This window comes from Typopeltis vanoorti, chromosome 23 (assembly GCF_054136105.1).
Source record: "Typopeltis vanoorti isolate ZY-2024b chromosome 23, IOZ_Tvanoo_1.0, whole genome shotgun sequence".
NCBI lineage: Eukaryota > Metazoa > Arthropoda > Arachnida > Uropygi > Thelyphonidae > Typopeltis > Typopeltis vanoorti.
In genome coordinates, this window is record NC_143571.1 from 96999131 (window position 1) to 97014723 (window position 15593).

The following is a 15593-nucleotide window of genomic DNA, read 5'->3' on the forward strand; positions in this document are numbered from 1 at the left end:
CTTAAAAAAAGACTACCAAGAATTGACACATGTCATATAATGAATGTGTAAGTTCGCCTGCCAAGAAGCCATAAAATTTATCCAAGGGCTGAAACGTTTGTGTGAGTTGAGCCAGTCAGTAATGAGAAGTTCCATCGGAACAATAAATGACACCTTTTTGTGAATGAGTTAAAACTAATAGTGAAAATATTGTTATGACAGTTTCAGATGTTATGGAATTCGATTGAAGAGAATTAGCATTTCAACTCAACACTTGTCGTTTGCTTTTGCCTTTGGGTCGCGCGATCTTTTGTTAATACAGCACCAATCATATGCACGTCTTTATATCTGCTGTCTTGTGTAAAACAAAATTCAGCTTGTACATATTGTAACAATTGAAAAAAAAGCTTGAATAATTTATAAGCGTATAAAAGAATATCACCTGTAAATCATTGACATGCCAGCAAAATTCTCAGACGTGCCACCTCTGGCAAGAGTGCCATAGGTTCGCCATCTAGGGTTTATTGTATAAAGTGTTTACTATTGAAAATTGTATTCGTTATCTGCCAGGAAAGCGCATTTAAAATCATAAGTGTGTTATTCTCAAGCTGAACAGTTTATTTTCTGGTGAGTTACATACATATGTAATGCTTTTTTTTTATGTAAAAGTTTATTTTTATTGTAATGGCCACTAAAACTGTAATGAAAGGGAAAAAGCAACATTGAAAAGAAAATTCATTTCTCTCAAAGAAAAAATTAAATCTTGGATCGGTTGAAAATTGGAGAAAAACCAGGAGTTGTTGCAAGGACTCTGAATTTAAATGAATCAACAATTCGAACAATCAAACAAAATGAACATAAAATCCGAGAAAGTGTTATTGTCGACAGTAAGTGCAAAGTGCATTGCTCGTGTTCGCGATATTCTAATAGAAAAAAATGGAGAAATCTCTAATGATTTGAATAGAAGATTGCACTCAAAAGAAAATTCCTTTGGATGGACACCTTATTAAGCAAAAAGCTCTCAAAGTTTATAAACATTTAAAAGAACTCGATCAAGATTCTTCAGAAGAAATCTCTCAGCATGGATTTTGTGCCTGTAAGGGTTGGTTCGAAAACTTTAAAAAGCGTTTTTTTTTTTGTATAATCTTAAAATCCAGGGAAAATCGGCAGACGTTGAAGCTGCCCGGAAATACCCAGCAGAACTTTTAAAAATTATTAAAGAAGGTGGTTACAGTGCAGACCAGGTATTCAATGCAGATGAATCTGGATTATATTGGAAAAAAATGCCAAAACGTACCTATATTTCGAAAAATGAAAGATCAGCTCCTGGATTTAATGTTTCCAAAGATAAAATTACTCTGTTTTGTAGTAATGCAGCAGGTGATTACATGACAAAACCAATGTTTATTAACCAATCCGCAAATCCTCGTGCGATGAAAGGGCTGGACAAGTCCAACCTACCTGTTTATTGGCTGGCCAACAAAAAGGCATGTTGGAAAATTGGTTTTTCAACTGTTTTGTACCTGATGTAAAAAGTTACACAAAGAAAAAGAATATGGACTTCAAAAGTCTACTAATTTTAGATAACGCACCAGGCCACCCAACAAATTTAAGCCATCAGAATATTAAAATAACTTTTTTTTCCACATAATACTACTTCACTTATTCAACCACTCGACCAAAGAGTAACATCAACATTTACGTCATTATTATTATAATTACAGCTTTATTATAGCCTGTTTTTGTTTTGGAGTGTCCCTTATTTTAAATACTTACTTTAACACCCTCCCCTGCCCCAGTTTCCCCATAAGTAAACCCTTCCCCTTCTCTCCTATCCCCCCCCCCCCAATATGCGCCCCTAAACACAATATTATATATATATATTTATGTTAAAGATACCAAGCTATTTTAAATATAAACCTGGTTTTTTACTCCATTTCCCAAGTAAGCAAACAGACAAGTCAGTCAAGTTTGCGCCTGCAAGTGTTGCAAGTCTAGCTGATCCTGCACGTACTGCAAGTCAAGGCAACTCGTGGTAAAGGTAGAATAAGCTCTGATCACTATTCTTAATATTTACCCTTAATGCAAAGCACATCTCCCAGATGAGATGTATGATGCTATGTATTAAAGGCAAGGGCCACTACCCAGACCGGTTTCGACCTTTATTGAGGTCTCGTCAGTGGGAGCCAGGCTAAGAAATACTAAGTTTTAAGTAATACGGAGCTTATAAATATTTTACCAAAACAAGTTACCATAAGGTGCTTTGACCTTATTAAATAAAAATCTCCGGATGAGAGATAGATGTTTCAAGTTTTTGATCTTGGGTATAATATGTTTAAAATACCAAGATATTTTAAATATAAACCTGCATTTTTACTCCATTTCCCAAGTAAGCAAACAGACAAGTCAGTCAAGTTTGCACCTGCAAGTGTTGCAAGTCTAGCTAGTGGCCCCTTGCCTTTAATACATAGCATCATACATCTCCTCCAGGAGATGTGCTTTGCATTAAGGGTAAATATTAAGAATAGTGATCAGAGCTTATTCTACCTTTACCATGAGTTGCCTTGACTTGCACTACATGCAGGGTCAGCTACACTTGCAACACTTGGAGGCGCAAACTTGACTTGTCTGTTTGCTTACTTGGGAAATGGAGTAAAAAACCAGGTTTATATTTAAAATAGCTTGGTATCTTTAACATATATTATACCCAAGGTAAAATACTTTCTACATCTATCTCTCATCCTGATATTTTTATTTAATAAGGTCAAAGCACCTTATTGTAACTTGTTTTGGTAAAATATTTATAAGCTCCGTATTACTTAAAACTTAGTATTTCTTAGCCTGGCTCCCACTGACGAGACCTCAATAAAGGTCGAAACCGGTCTGGGTAGTGGCCCTTGCCTTTAATACATAGCATCATACATCTCATCTGGGAGATGTGCTTTGCATTAAGGGTAAACATTAAGAATAGTGATCAGAGCTTATTCTACCTTTACCACAAGTTGCCATGACTTGCACTACGTGCAGGGTCAGCTAGACTTGCAACACTTGCAGGCGCACACTTGACTGACTTGTCTGTTTGCTTACTTGGGAAATGGAGTAAAAACCAGGTTTATATTTAAAATAGCTTAGTATCTTTAACATATATTATACCCAAGGTAAAAAACTTTCTACATATATATTTATATATATATTATTAACACAAAACCTTGGTTTCCAAATTTATTTTTCTCGCGTCAAACCCTCCTCGTTATAAACAACCTTCAGCAGGATCATGAAATTGGAAGACATCCTAGTATTCAAACAAGGTATGTACAAAATTTTTCCATCTCTTTTATTCTGCTATAATTGCCTTCTATACCCACCCATAATGGCCTAAAATTTATATACTCTTTTTTTGAGTAATAATAGCCAATGTATTTAAAATAAGGGACACTCCTAAACAAAAATAGGCAATAATAGCCATAATTATAATAATAGTGTTTAAGAGGAGTAGCATGGGAATTTTCCCAGAAACTATACCTAATTTAAGTCATATTATATTCGGTGAACATTTCAATTAATTTTGGAAAAAATGGAATCTAATCCAAACATGACACTGCCTCAAGCATGGAAAGAATTTTCAATATTGAATTGCGTAAAAATTTTTCTCTGTCCATTAAGGAATTACAACCCTACGCTGAATGCTTACTGGAAAAAAATATGGCCTGAAGCCGTTCTGGAACAAAATTTCGTATCTCTAGTGGATGCCGAGCTACGTTGTATAATAAACTTCGCACACATTTTTGATGGAGAGGGCTTTTGCAATATGGTTGAAAACGAAATTAGTGAATTAATTGATGGAGAAACAGATTTAAATGAGGAGGAACTGGTACAATTAATAGATGGCAACGAACCAAATGGCAGGAAAAGTTCTGCCGAAGATTCTGATTGTGATGAATCTGTTAAAGAATTCAGTTTAAAGAAATTAGCAGAAGGATTGGACTTGGAAAGTTAGGAAGTTATTTTATGGATAATGATCCCTCAATGGAGCACTCTGGAAAATTCATGAGACAATTGGATATTTGTTTAGTGCCACATTATGAACTTAATAAAAAAAATTGCAGCATAGTGGTAAGCAAGGTCTTATTACTGATGTTAAGTCATCTTCTTGATGACTAAACCAGCCGAAGTATGCAATAAGAATTATACAAATGATGTCCAAGAGATTTCAAGTGGTGACGACCTCCGGCCACTTAAAGAACATCTACAAAATGTTATTTCTGAAGACAGTGATGACTATTAAAATATGCGCTTTATTTTATTGTGTCTAAAACATTTATGCATTATGTGCAATGAAATTTATGTACAATTTGTAATTTTTAGCTACGTATTTGTCTCATAGTTTATGTTTTCTTAACTTACACGAATTACCTGAATTAAATAAAAATATTTTTTTGTTGGATATATGGTTGTTGTTTATATAATTTAAAAAAAAAAATGATTTCGGAACATAACCCTACTTTTTCTATGTGATCTAAGTCTCGTATAACGAACCATTTCTATGGAACCTAACATCCGTGTTATACGAGGGTTACCTGTATATGCCTTTCTCTCATCTACTGCTCTTGTAACTTTATTATAAAAGGCTAGCATATTACTAAAACAAGAGCGCCCACTCATAAATCCATGTAGACTCTCACAGATAACATTACCCTCATCTGACCAATGTTGTATACAGTCCCTAATTAATTTCTCCAAGATCTTAACAACTACTGATGAAAAATAAACTGGCCTATAATTAGACACTTCCAGTATGCTAACCCTTATGCAATGGCACTATCTTACCTTCCTTCCATTCCCTGGGCTCGTTTCCTGTAACCAGACTTTCATTGAAAAGCCAGGTCAAAGGAACTGTCAGTTCCTTAGCATATTCTCTCAAAACTCATGGTGAAATCCATCCAGTCCCAGAACTTTACTGACATCCAGAGTACTCAGTATTTGGAACACGTTCTCCTCCTGCACCTCTAAACCTCGAACCTTCCCTATCACTCTAGTGTTAAAATTTCCTCCTTCAGGATGAAATACACCAATAAAGTGTTCATTGAACAATTCCACTATGTCCTCTGCATCAGTCACTCTATTCCCATTTTTATCCCACAATGTCATTCTTCCACAATCATTTCTCCTCCTACTGGCCACAATAGCTAAAAAATTTGGATCTTAGGGCCAATCTTTTATTATATTACAGTTTCGCCTTCCTTACCATATCAGTCACTCTCCTGGCCTGTGTCTTATATTTTTCATGCATCTGCTCTTCACCTGTCAACTTATATCTCTTCCATAGCCTCTTTTTCACATGCAGCTCCTGTTTAATATTGTTTATCATCCACTTTACACCAAATTGTGTCCTCTTCTTCACTTGTGGAATACAGCCTACTATTGCTGCTAACAAATATTCCTTCACAATTTCCCAAGCACTAATGATATCCTGGCCTTCCAATTCCTCCCTGCATGAAACTTCTGCAAGTTGATGTCTAAGACTATTGTAATCACCTGCCTTAATTCCACATATATTCCCGTCTCTTTGATACTCCTGCATGTCTATTCATCTTCCACATCAAGACCACATGGTCACTCTCTCCAACTGGTGGGAGAGATGTAATCTCACTTATTATTTGGATTTGGTCATAGCATGACCAAATCCAAAACTCTTGAACCTCTTGTTCCCTCTATTACATGTTGCCTAAAATATTTGTCGATCAAGAATTTCCATTCCCTTATTGCTACATGCATCTTCCTCTTCCCAATTTATACTGCTATAGTTAAAATCTCCCATAACAATCATTCTTCTTGCACTTGCCAAGCTCAACTGTCTAAACATCTCCTTGTCCCCACCTTCTGTGCTCCTTGTCTAGCTGGTTTGTAGCGACACCCCACTAAATATCCTGTCTTGCCTATCTCTATCTCACACCATATGCTTTCAAAATCATTAGTGTCACTGCTTTCCAAAGCCTCCACTCTTAGAGGACATAAGTCGTCACTTATAAGTGACATGCAAAACATGCAGACTTTCATGCAAAGTCTGGTTAAAAATTTAAAAATTGGTTAGGGCTTGCATTCAGAAATGGATTGACAGTGAATCTCTATTTTGCAATGAGCAACCCAGGTTTACTAAGGGAAGATCATGTTTTAACAACTTACTATGTTACCACTGAACTAGACAAGGGGAATGAATACACCACGATACTTTTGGATTTTGCTAAGGCTTTTGACAGAATACAGCATGGTAGACTGTTGCATAAATTGGAGACTATGGGTTTGATGGCAAAAGATTCAATGCACATGCTGTGTAGAAAGAATGAACGCAAGTTTTTGGATGTGTGCAGTGAGTTTGAGGGAAGATTGGATTTGTATAAGAGGGATGGCTTACACCTGAATGCATTTGATATCAGGAGTCTTGAAAAACTAATAACTGGTATGACACCTAACACAGATCGTCAGGGAAAGTAAAATATAAAGGGAAGAACGGTGAGAATGTGAATATAAGAGCCATATTGTTATATAACTGTGTTAATGACAGGAATGGACTTTATTACAGAAATGTCGATGTGGAGAGAACGTTTTCGACTTTGTGTTTGGACCCATTAAATGTGTGTAAAGATGTCTACATATATAAGGCACTAGAGAAGAATAGAAATCTGCAAATTATCCAATTGTGTCATGCAGAATGTAGACAATAGTGTACAAAAGAACATGCACACTTTCTTTTGTACAAAAGAATACAGCATGTTTTGCATGCAGACTTTCATGCAAAGTCTGGTTAAAAATTGAAAAATTGGTTAGGGCTTGCATTCAGAAACGGACTGACAGTGAATCTCTATTTTGCAATGAGCAACATGGGTTTACTAAGGGAAGATCACAACTAGCTCACATTCTATAACTATGTTACCATTGAACTAGACAAGGGGAACGGATATTGCTAAGGCTTTTGACAGAATACAGCATGGTAGACTGTTGCATAAATTGGAGACTATGGGTTTGATGGCAAAAGATTCAATGCACATGCTGTGTAGAAAGAATGAACGCAAGTTTTTGGATGTGTGCAGTGAGTTTGAGGGAAGATTGGATTTGTATAAGAGGGATGGCTTACACCTGAATGCATTTGATATCAGGAGTCTTGAAAAACTAATAACTGGTATGACACCTAACACAGATCGTCAGGGAAAGTAAAATATAAAGGGAAGAACGGTGAGAATGTGAATATAAGAGCCATATTGTTATATAACTGTGTTAATGACAGGAATGGACTTTATTACAGAAATGTCGATGTGGAGAGAACGTTTTCGACTTTGTGTTTGGACCCATTAAATGTGTGTAAAGATGTCTACATATATAAGGCACTAGAGAAGAATAGAAATCTGCAAATTATCCAATTGTGTCATGCAGAATGTAGACAATAGTGTACAAAAGAACATGCACACTTTCTTTTGTACAAAAGAATACAGCATGTTTTGCATGCAGACTTTCATGCAAAGTCTGGTTAAAAATTGAAAAATTGGTTAGGGCTTGCATTCAGAAACGGACTGACAGTGAATCTCTATTTTGCAATGAGCAACATGGGTTTACTAAGGGAAGATCACAACTAGCTCACATTCTATAACTATGTTACCATTGAACTAGACAAGGGGAACGGATACACCACGATACTTTTGGATTTTGCTAAGGCTTTGGACAGAATACAGCATGGTAGACTGTTGCATAAATTGGAGACTATGGGTTAGAGCTACAGAATATTAGCTTGGATAAGAGGATGGCTGAATGACAGATATCAAAAAGTGGTATACGGGAGAAGCAAGTCTGCAAGATTTAAAGTAAGCAGTGGTGTACCACAAGGATCAGTGCTTGGTCCACTGTTATTCAATCTGCACATTAATTTTTTAATGTGCAGATTGAATAACAATCTGATATTGGGAAATTCAATCTGATATTGGGAAGGATTTGACAAGTGACAAACAGCTACTTGATAATGATGATGCAAAAATAGATAGCATAATCAGAATTGCTGCTGATGTATGCAGCAGTACTTGCAGAATGATATAGGCTGGAATTGTGGGCATGTGAAAATGGCTGAGATTTCGATGTAAAAAATGTAGTCATTCACTTCAGTGTGATTAGATATCCAATGTTGTATTATATTGGTGGGATTAAGCTAAAAAAAAACTGATGAGGCTAGGGATCTTGGAGTGTTAGAAGATAGGAAGTTTAAGTTCAGGGGCCATGTAGCAAAGATTACAAATACAACTCAAATTAAGGGTAAAAGCTGTATAACTGAGAGGAGACCTCCACATAGCCTTTAAAGGAATGCGGAGAACCGACCAGGGCTTCTAAACTAATGTCCAATCCTCACCTTCTTGTGGTGCACCCTGTTGGATATCTACTTGGATACTGAACGAACGAGGATGGGCTGACAATTTGGGATTTAGCCGACCAAATTGTATTCTTATTGGTTAAACCAAAATAAAAAAAAAATGATGGTACGACATGACAAAATTTTATGCTGGCTGGGGCATTGCCTGGTTAAACAAGGCTCCCGTTGTTTTCACCAGGGAACCAGGGCGAACAGCGAAAAGTCAGCTACTGGAACAAATCTGAAAACAAACCCCAACTCAACATCACCAGAGTTAAAGATCGGTACTATCAACATAAGAAACATAATGGCAAAGAAATGGACTAGCTGAAGAATTAGACAAGTACCAGATCGACATAATAGGGGTGACTGAAACAAAAAAGACAAAAACTGGTGAGATCTTTTTGAGCAATAAATACAAAATATTATATTCAGGCAGTGACAATCAAGGAAAAGAAGGAGTAGCCATAGTATTCAACACAAAATATGAGGCTAATCTTCTTGAATGGCAGGCAGTGTCAAGTAGAGTGATATGGGCAAATATGAGAATGAGGAACTGGACAATGAGACTTATTTGTGCCTATGGTCCCACAGAAGGTTCTACTAAGGTAGAAGTGGAGGAATTTTTTGAGGCTTTAGAAAAAGCAACTGACACAATGAAAAAGAAAAGTTGGTCCTTGTTGGGGATCTAAATAGAGTAGGAAATGATTGTGAGACATACAAAAATATTTTGGGAAAATTTGGAGAAAAGAGCAAAGCTAATAATAATGGCAAATATCAAAGATAATAAGCCGAAAGGCTATTTTACTGGTGAATTTGTTAATTAAGAGGGAGATGTTAAATCCCATTTTATTTTATAGCCAGGTATAAAACTCGGGTCGAAATCCATCGACATCCATAGAGTTTCAATGCCGAAAAAACTAAACTGCCGAGTTTCGTACCCGGCTATAAAATAAAACAGGATTTAACATCTCCTTCTTAATTAATAGCAAATATCTGTTGGATTTCTGCTCAGGACATGGACTGGTTATTACTAACACCATGTTCCAACATAAAAATGTGCACAAATTCACATGGAGAGAAGAGGCAAGGAATAAGAAAAGTCTGTGATGTTTTCTCCCTGGTGCAGGACACCAGAGTGTACAGAGGATTTGAAATTGGAAGTGATCACTATTTAGTCATAAGCAGGATAAAATTGAATTTCATATTGAAAAGAATAACATGTGAGAAAGTTTCAAAGCGAATAAAAGTTGAGCAGCTCTCAGATGTGAACTGTAGATTAAAATACACAAAGATTATTGAAGAAAAAATGAAATAGTTTGAGAACAGGAATCAAACCTTGGAGATTCAGTGGCAAACTCTGAAGAAATCATTGACTGATTCTGCCAGAGAGGCATGTGGTGAGGTTGTCTACAAGGATAAAAAAAAATCAGAACTTCCTGGTGGACACAGGAAGTTAAAGAGGCAGTGAAGGAAAAGAAGAAAGCATATCAAAAGTTCCTGCCAAATAAGTCAGCTTGTGCTCTTAGAGAATACAGAGACAAATGCAAGAATGCTAAACACTGTGTAAAACTAGCTAAACAAAAGTCATGGGAGGACTTTGGCAAGAATATAGAAAATAAATATCAAGAAATTGGCAAAATATTTTGGAGGATGTTGAAGAAGCTTAAAAATGGAGGAAAGAGTCTGTAAAAGGAGTTAGAGATGATAAAGGTGACATGAAAACGGGAGAAAAAGATATCCTTGAAGTACGGAGTAATTACTTTGAAAAACTGCTAAACGAAACAAGCAGTGATGACAGCAGTGGTAAAAAAACACTGACCAGGCATGCAGTTAGGAATACATATCCATACTTGAAGTAGAAATGAAAGGCTTGAAATGTGGAAAGGCAGCAGGAGTAGATGATATTCGACCAGAAATGCTGAAGTATGGTGGTATAAGAGTCTTACAGTGGCTGCACTGCATAGTTCAGAAAGCCTGGACAGAGGGACAAATTTCCGATGATTGGAGTAGAGCTCTCATAGTACCCATATATAAAAAGGAAAATAAAACAATGTGAGAATTACAGAGGTATTTCCCTACTGAGTGTTCCTGGCAAGATCTAACCGTTTCTCAAGTATACTTGAGAAACGGTTGAGAAGAATTGTGGAAGAAAAGCTTGGTGAAGAACAAGCTGGATTCAGGCCAAATAGAGGCTGTCAGGATCAGATCTTCACGTTACGACAAATAGTCGAGAAAGCATGGGAATATAACAAAGTTCTGTATTTAAGTTTTGTCGATTTGGAAAAGGCATATGACAAGGTGCCAAGAGCGAAGCTATTCAATACACTGCAGTTATATGGTGTCAATGGGGCAGTGTATCAAGCAATACTTAGTCTTTATTTGAGTTGTAAGTCAGCAGTTAGAATTGAAGTACAGGAAGATGGTTTAACATTAAAACTGGTGTGAGACAAGGATGTACATTATCCGCTCTGTTATTCATTATCTATACGGATCACATTATGAAGGAAAGTGGTATTAAAACATGATATCAAAATTGGAGATATTAATGTCAGCTCTTTGCTTTATGCGGATATACTTCTAAATAAATCTGCTACAAATCTGCAAGAGTCTCTGACTAAATTGAATAGCTGTTGTAATAGATATGGTATGAAGGTCAGCAATAAAAAGACAATGAAAATAGGCAGAATCACTGAAAATGTCAACTGTGTTGTGAATGGAGAACCTGTGGAACAAGTGAAACATTTCAGCTACTTAGGCACGATTTTTACTGAAGATGGTAAATTAAATATAAAAACAGACAACAGAATCAGCAAAGCTGGTATGGTGGGAAGTCAATTGAATAAATTCATATGGAATAAGAGAGAAATTAGTCGGAACACTAAATTAGCTGTATACAAGACAGTGTTCAAACCAGGTTTAACATGGATCTGAGAGCTGGGTTAGAGTAAAACACTTGACCAAAGACTAGAGACCGCAGATAGGTGAGTCCTGAGAAAGATTATAGGCGTGAACAGATGGCATTAATGGCAATATCATATTAAAAACGAGGATATTAGGAAAGAACTTGACATTGTCAACATCCATGAATGCGTTAGCAGAGGTAATCTCAGGTGGTATGATCACTTAAACAGAATGGGCGAAGAAAGATTAGCAAAACAAGTGTTCTCTGCCAGGTTTGCAGCAAAACAACCCAGAGGAAGACCAAGATATAGGTGGATTGATATGGTACAAAGTGCCTTAGACGATAGAAATATAAGATCTGATAATGTTGGAGTCTTGACAAGTAACAGACTGATTTGGAGGAAAATTGTAGATAGGAAGGTACTAATGATGTAATTTTTTTCATGTAGTACTATCATATCCTGTACACTCCCCCTTGAGGGTACATGTCAGGAATTTTGATGATGATGATGATGATGACTCAAAAGATAACTGCAATGCTTAAACGAACGTTCACATGTAAATATAAGAAGGATGTCGTTTTGCCTCTTTACGAGGCCTTGATATGTTCTCACTTGGACTATTGTGTGCAGGTCTGGTCTCCTGGTTTCTGTTGTGATTCTGATATAGTGGAGAGAGTACAAAGGACAGTGTTAAAAATGATATCAAGATTGTGGAATACTGATTATGAAGACAGATTGAGAATTTGTAGACTGCAGGCACTAGCAAACAGGAAAAAGAGGGGTGATATGATTAAGACTTATAAACTTCTGAAATGGTCATACATTATTTCAGTTGATGGAATATTTCAATTTAATGGATGGTAGGTAAAGGACAAGAGGGCATCCTTGGAAGCTGAGAATGAATGCTACTAAGAAGGGGGTGAGGGATAGATTTTTCTCTCATAGGGTGCATGATTGGAATGGATTTCCATTGGATGTTGCGTATGCAAGCAGTGTGAATGAATTCAAATCATTCTGCAAGTAGTGCATATCAGCAGCATTCCTGATTACCCTACCTATTACCCTTTGCATCATCAGCAAATAGAGGTGTGTTGCTTGTCAAATCTTTCCTAATGTCATTAATGTATACATTGAATAACAATGGACCAAACACTGATCCTTGTGGTACACCACTGGTTATCTTAAATCTTGCAAATTAACATCCCCCGCATACCACTTTTTGATATCTGCCATTCAGTCATCCTCTTATCCACACTAATATTCTATAATCCAAACTCATATTCTCCAATTTATGCAAGTCTACATTAGCAAAATCCAAAAGTATCACAGTATATCCATTCCCCTTGTCTAGTTCAATAGTGACATTGTTATAGAATGTGAGAAAGTTGCCAAAACATGACCTTCCCTAAGTCAACTTATGTTGCTGATTGCAAAGTAGAAATTCACTGTTAACCCATTTCTGAATGCAAGCACTAACCAATTTTTTCCAAAATCTTCACATATTTTCACATAAAGATGTCAGGAAATTATGGAAATTTTTTCCATAATTTCCTGACATCTTTAATTTGTTGTTATTTAGAAGAACCTTACCTGATTTATTTTTGTTTTGGTAAGATATTAATCTTATTATTATTATGTGAAACATATTTCTGAAAAAATAGAAAAATTTCAAAGTTATAAAATTGCCTACAAGATTGTCACTGAACTAGTTTCTTTAAATATTTCTTCATAACAAAATAACCCCTTTACGTATCTTAGTATTTACCAATTTACTTGTCCTTCCCTGCCCTGATTTTCTATTATGTCCAAACTGAAATTATAATCTAAGAATTCTACAATATAAAATTACACACTTTTAACTTTGTACGTATGGACTTAATTTTGTGATTTCTACAAGCTAAAGAATCTTGTAGAGAAAATAATGAATTCTTGGCATCTGCACAAGCCATAAAAAAATAATAAATAAATACTCTTATTGTTGCACAGATATATAGTGTGAATTAATTTAGCAGATGCCTTGTTTAGGAAATATGAATGCATAAACAAGGCATCTGCCAAATCAATTCACACAATATATATCTGTATAATGCATGATAGCTTAAATGCATCTTTGGTGCTTTTCATATGTAACTAATACTGTTTTCCATTAAGATGTCAAAGGTTACACTATAGAAATTCAAGATTTGCTTTTTAAAAAGTGACTGTTTTAAAAGTATTGAAAGAAAAAAAAATCAGCTATAAGAGCTGTACAGAGCTTTTTTGTTATCCAGAAAAGAAGAACACATGAGATTTATACAATAAGTATAAATCAATAAAAAGTAAAGTTTTTGTTATTAACATAATAGTGTACAATATGAAAAATTAAGAGATACAAACATGATCATACCTTCCAAACACCAGCTCTTAATGCTTTGGGAACAGGTTTTCCATTGCAAATTCTGCGGATTGTATTTAAGTCGCAGTCAGAAAAAAGAGCACTTTCCAGATCTAAAACCCTAGAATTAAAACATGTACACTCAACACATTGACTTTGCAACACACTACAGAGAAGGGGAAAAAACTAAACTTACAATTAAATTATAGAATAGCAAATATTAAGATTTATAAATACCCAATTTAAGAAAAATTATTATTATTACATGACACCTCCAAGGAGTCCAGAGACTCATCGAGGGAGGGCACTTACTCTACAACTCTCCATCTCCACCACTCACCAACTACAGCGAACCTCATCATCTGCAGCAACACCATCAACTGACCACCATGACCACTAGTATTTTAACAGACAATCACAAACATCCATGCCCATGGTGGGATTCGAACCCGCAGCCTTTTGGCTGGAGAGTGGATACACTAACCACTCGGCCAACCAGACTGAAAAATAAAGTAAAAGGCTTCAACAATGAACTAGATAAAATGTAAGTTTTGTTTTTTATTGATGTATCATCAAATCTAAGCCATCAAGAAACAACTGCAGTGTCAAGATTAGTTTTTAAAATTCCACACTATCTTCGATAACTATTTCATTAAATTTGTTAGCAATGGTTCTTCCAATTCTTCCTTTTTTTTTTTTTTTTTTTTTTTTTAACTACCACATTCATAATGTCAATGAGGGCATCTTCTACAACAGGCTGACCTGGTATATATTTTTTCAATTAGCATTTTAAAATGTTTCTGAGTGGGCAAGTACTGAGTGAAGCACGCAATTTAGCACAGTGATGCCAGTGACAGCAATGTCCGATTGTATATCAAGTTATAAAGCAATTTGGAGTAAGATGGATGACTAGAGAAAATAAACAGGAACATTCATAGGCATATAAAGAAAAAGGCAGAGGACAATTGCATAAGGAATATAGAGCTCTGAATAGGAAGGTGACTGGTATAAAATGGAATGAAATTTTAAATAACAAGAAGATACAAGCACTGTAATCCAAGGAGAATCACGGAGAATTTTTTTTTTTACTATGTGACTAGTAGGAACAAAAAATGATTGGAGACGGACTACCATGTTGGATAGAGGTGAAATTTAGGTCACCAAGGCAGATGACAGTTATTTAATGATCACTTTATTATAGTGCTCCATCCTGATAAAGCAAGCTTTATTTCCAGAGGGATAAGTATGGTTGAAGCATTAGAAGTGATGAAGAGCAAGTATTCCAAATACTGAGTACCCTAGATGTCAGTAAGGCAGGAGAACTAGATGGAACTTTGCTATTTTTTTCTTTTTTTTATTAAGGGAATGTGCTGTGGAACTGGTCCTGAAATTAATCTGGCTGTTTAATGAAAGTCTTACAATGGTTCCAAGAGACTGGAAAGAATTAAGACAGTCACATTGCATTAAGACGTTTGTAGAATGGAGGTATTAAGCTATATGAAAGTTGTTATTTCTTCAGTGGCTGCTAAGATTGCAGAAAACTGGTAATAAGCATAAAGTATAAAGGAATTGTGCAGATGATGGCAATATTTAAACAGGCCAACATGGATTTGATTGTTGCTCATTTTAGTAATCTGACTGCCTTTTATAACAGAATAAAAAGAGCAATGTTTGAAGGTGAGACACATACTATCTTTTTTTGGATATTGCAAAGGCATTTGACAGAGTGCTACAGCTGGTTGGTTTTAAGTTGCAATATATGGGTTTGGATATCAAGTTACTGAATTGGATTGGTGACTGGTTTCTGATAGCTATCAGAGAGTTGTATAAATAGGGAAGGGTGGGAGAGCTGTATCACAGTAGAAAGGTTACAAGTGGAGTTTCATAGAATTGATTAAGTACTGGGACCATTACTATTCAATCTTTATGTCACTAGAGCCTCTGC

At 35.8% G+C, this 15593-nt stretch overlaps 1 protein-coding gene across 2 annotated transcripts in view; it reads right to left on the reverse strand.

Moving 5' to 3' along the window:
• Positions 1-15593, reverse strand: part of TBC1D23 (TBC1 domain family member 23) — a 417318-nt gene that overhangs the window by 352845 nt on the left and 48880 nt on the right. For both annotated transcript variants that reach the window (XM_090412602.1, XM_090412603.1), the window contains exon 2: positions 13661-13769. In XM_090412602.1, coding sequence (XP_090268728.1) covers positions 13661-13769 — 109 coding nt within the window. The remainder of the gene's footprint in view (positions 1-13660; positions 13770-15593) is intronic.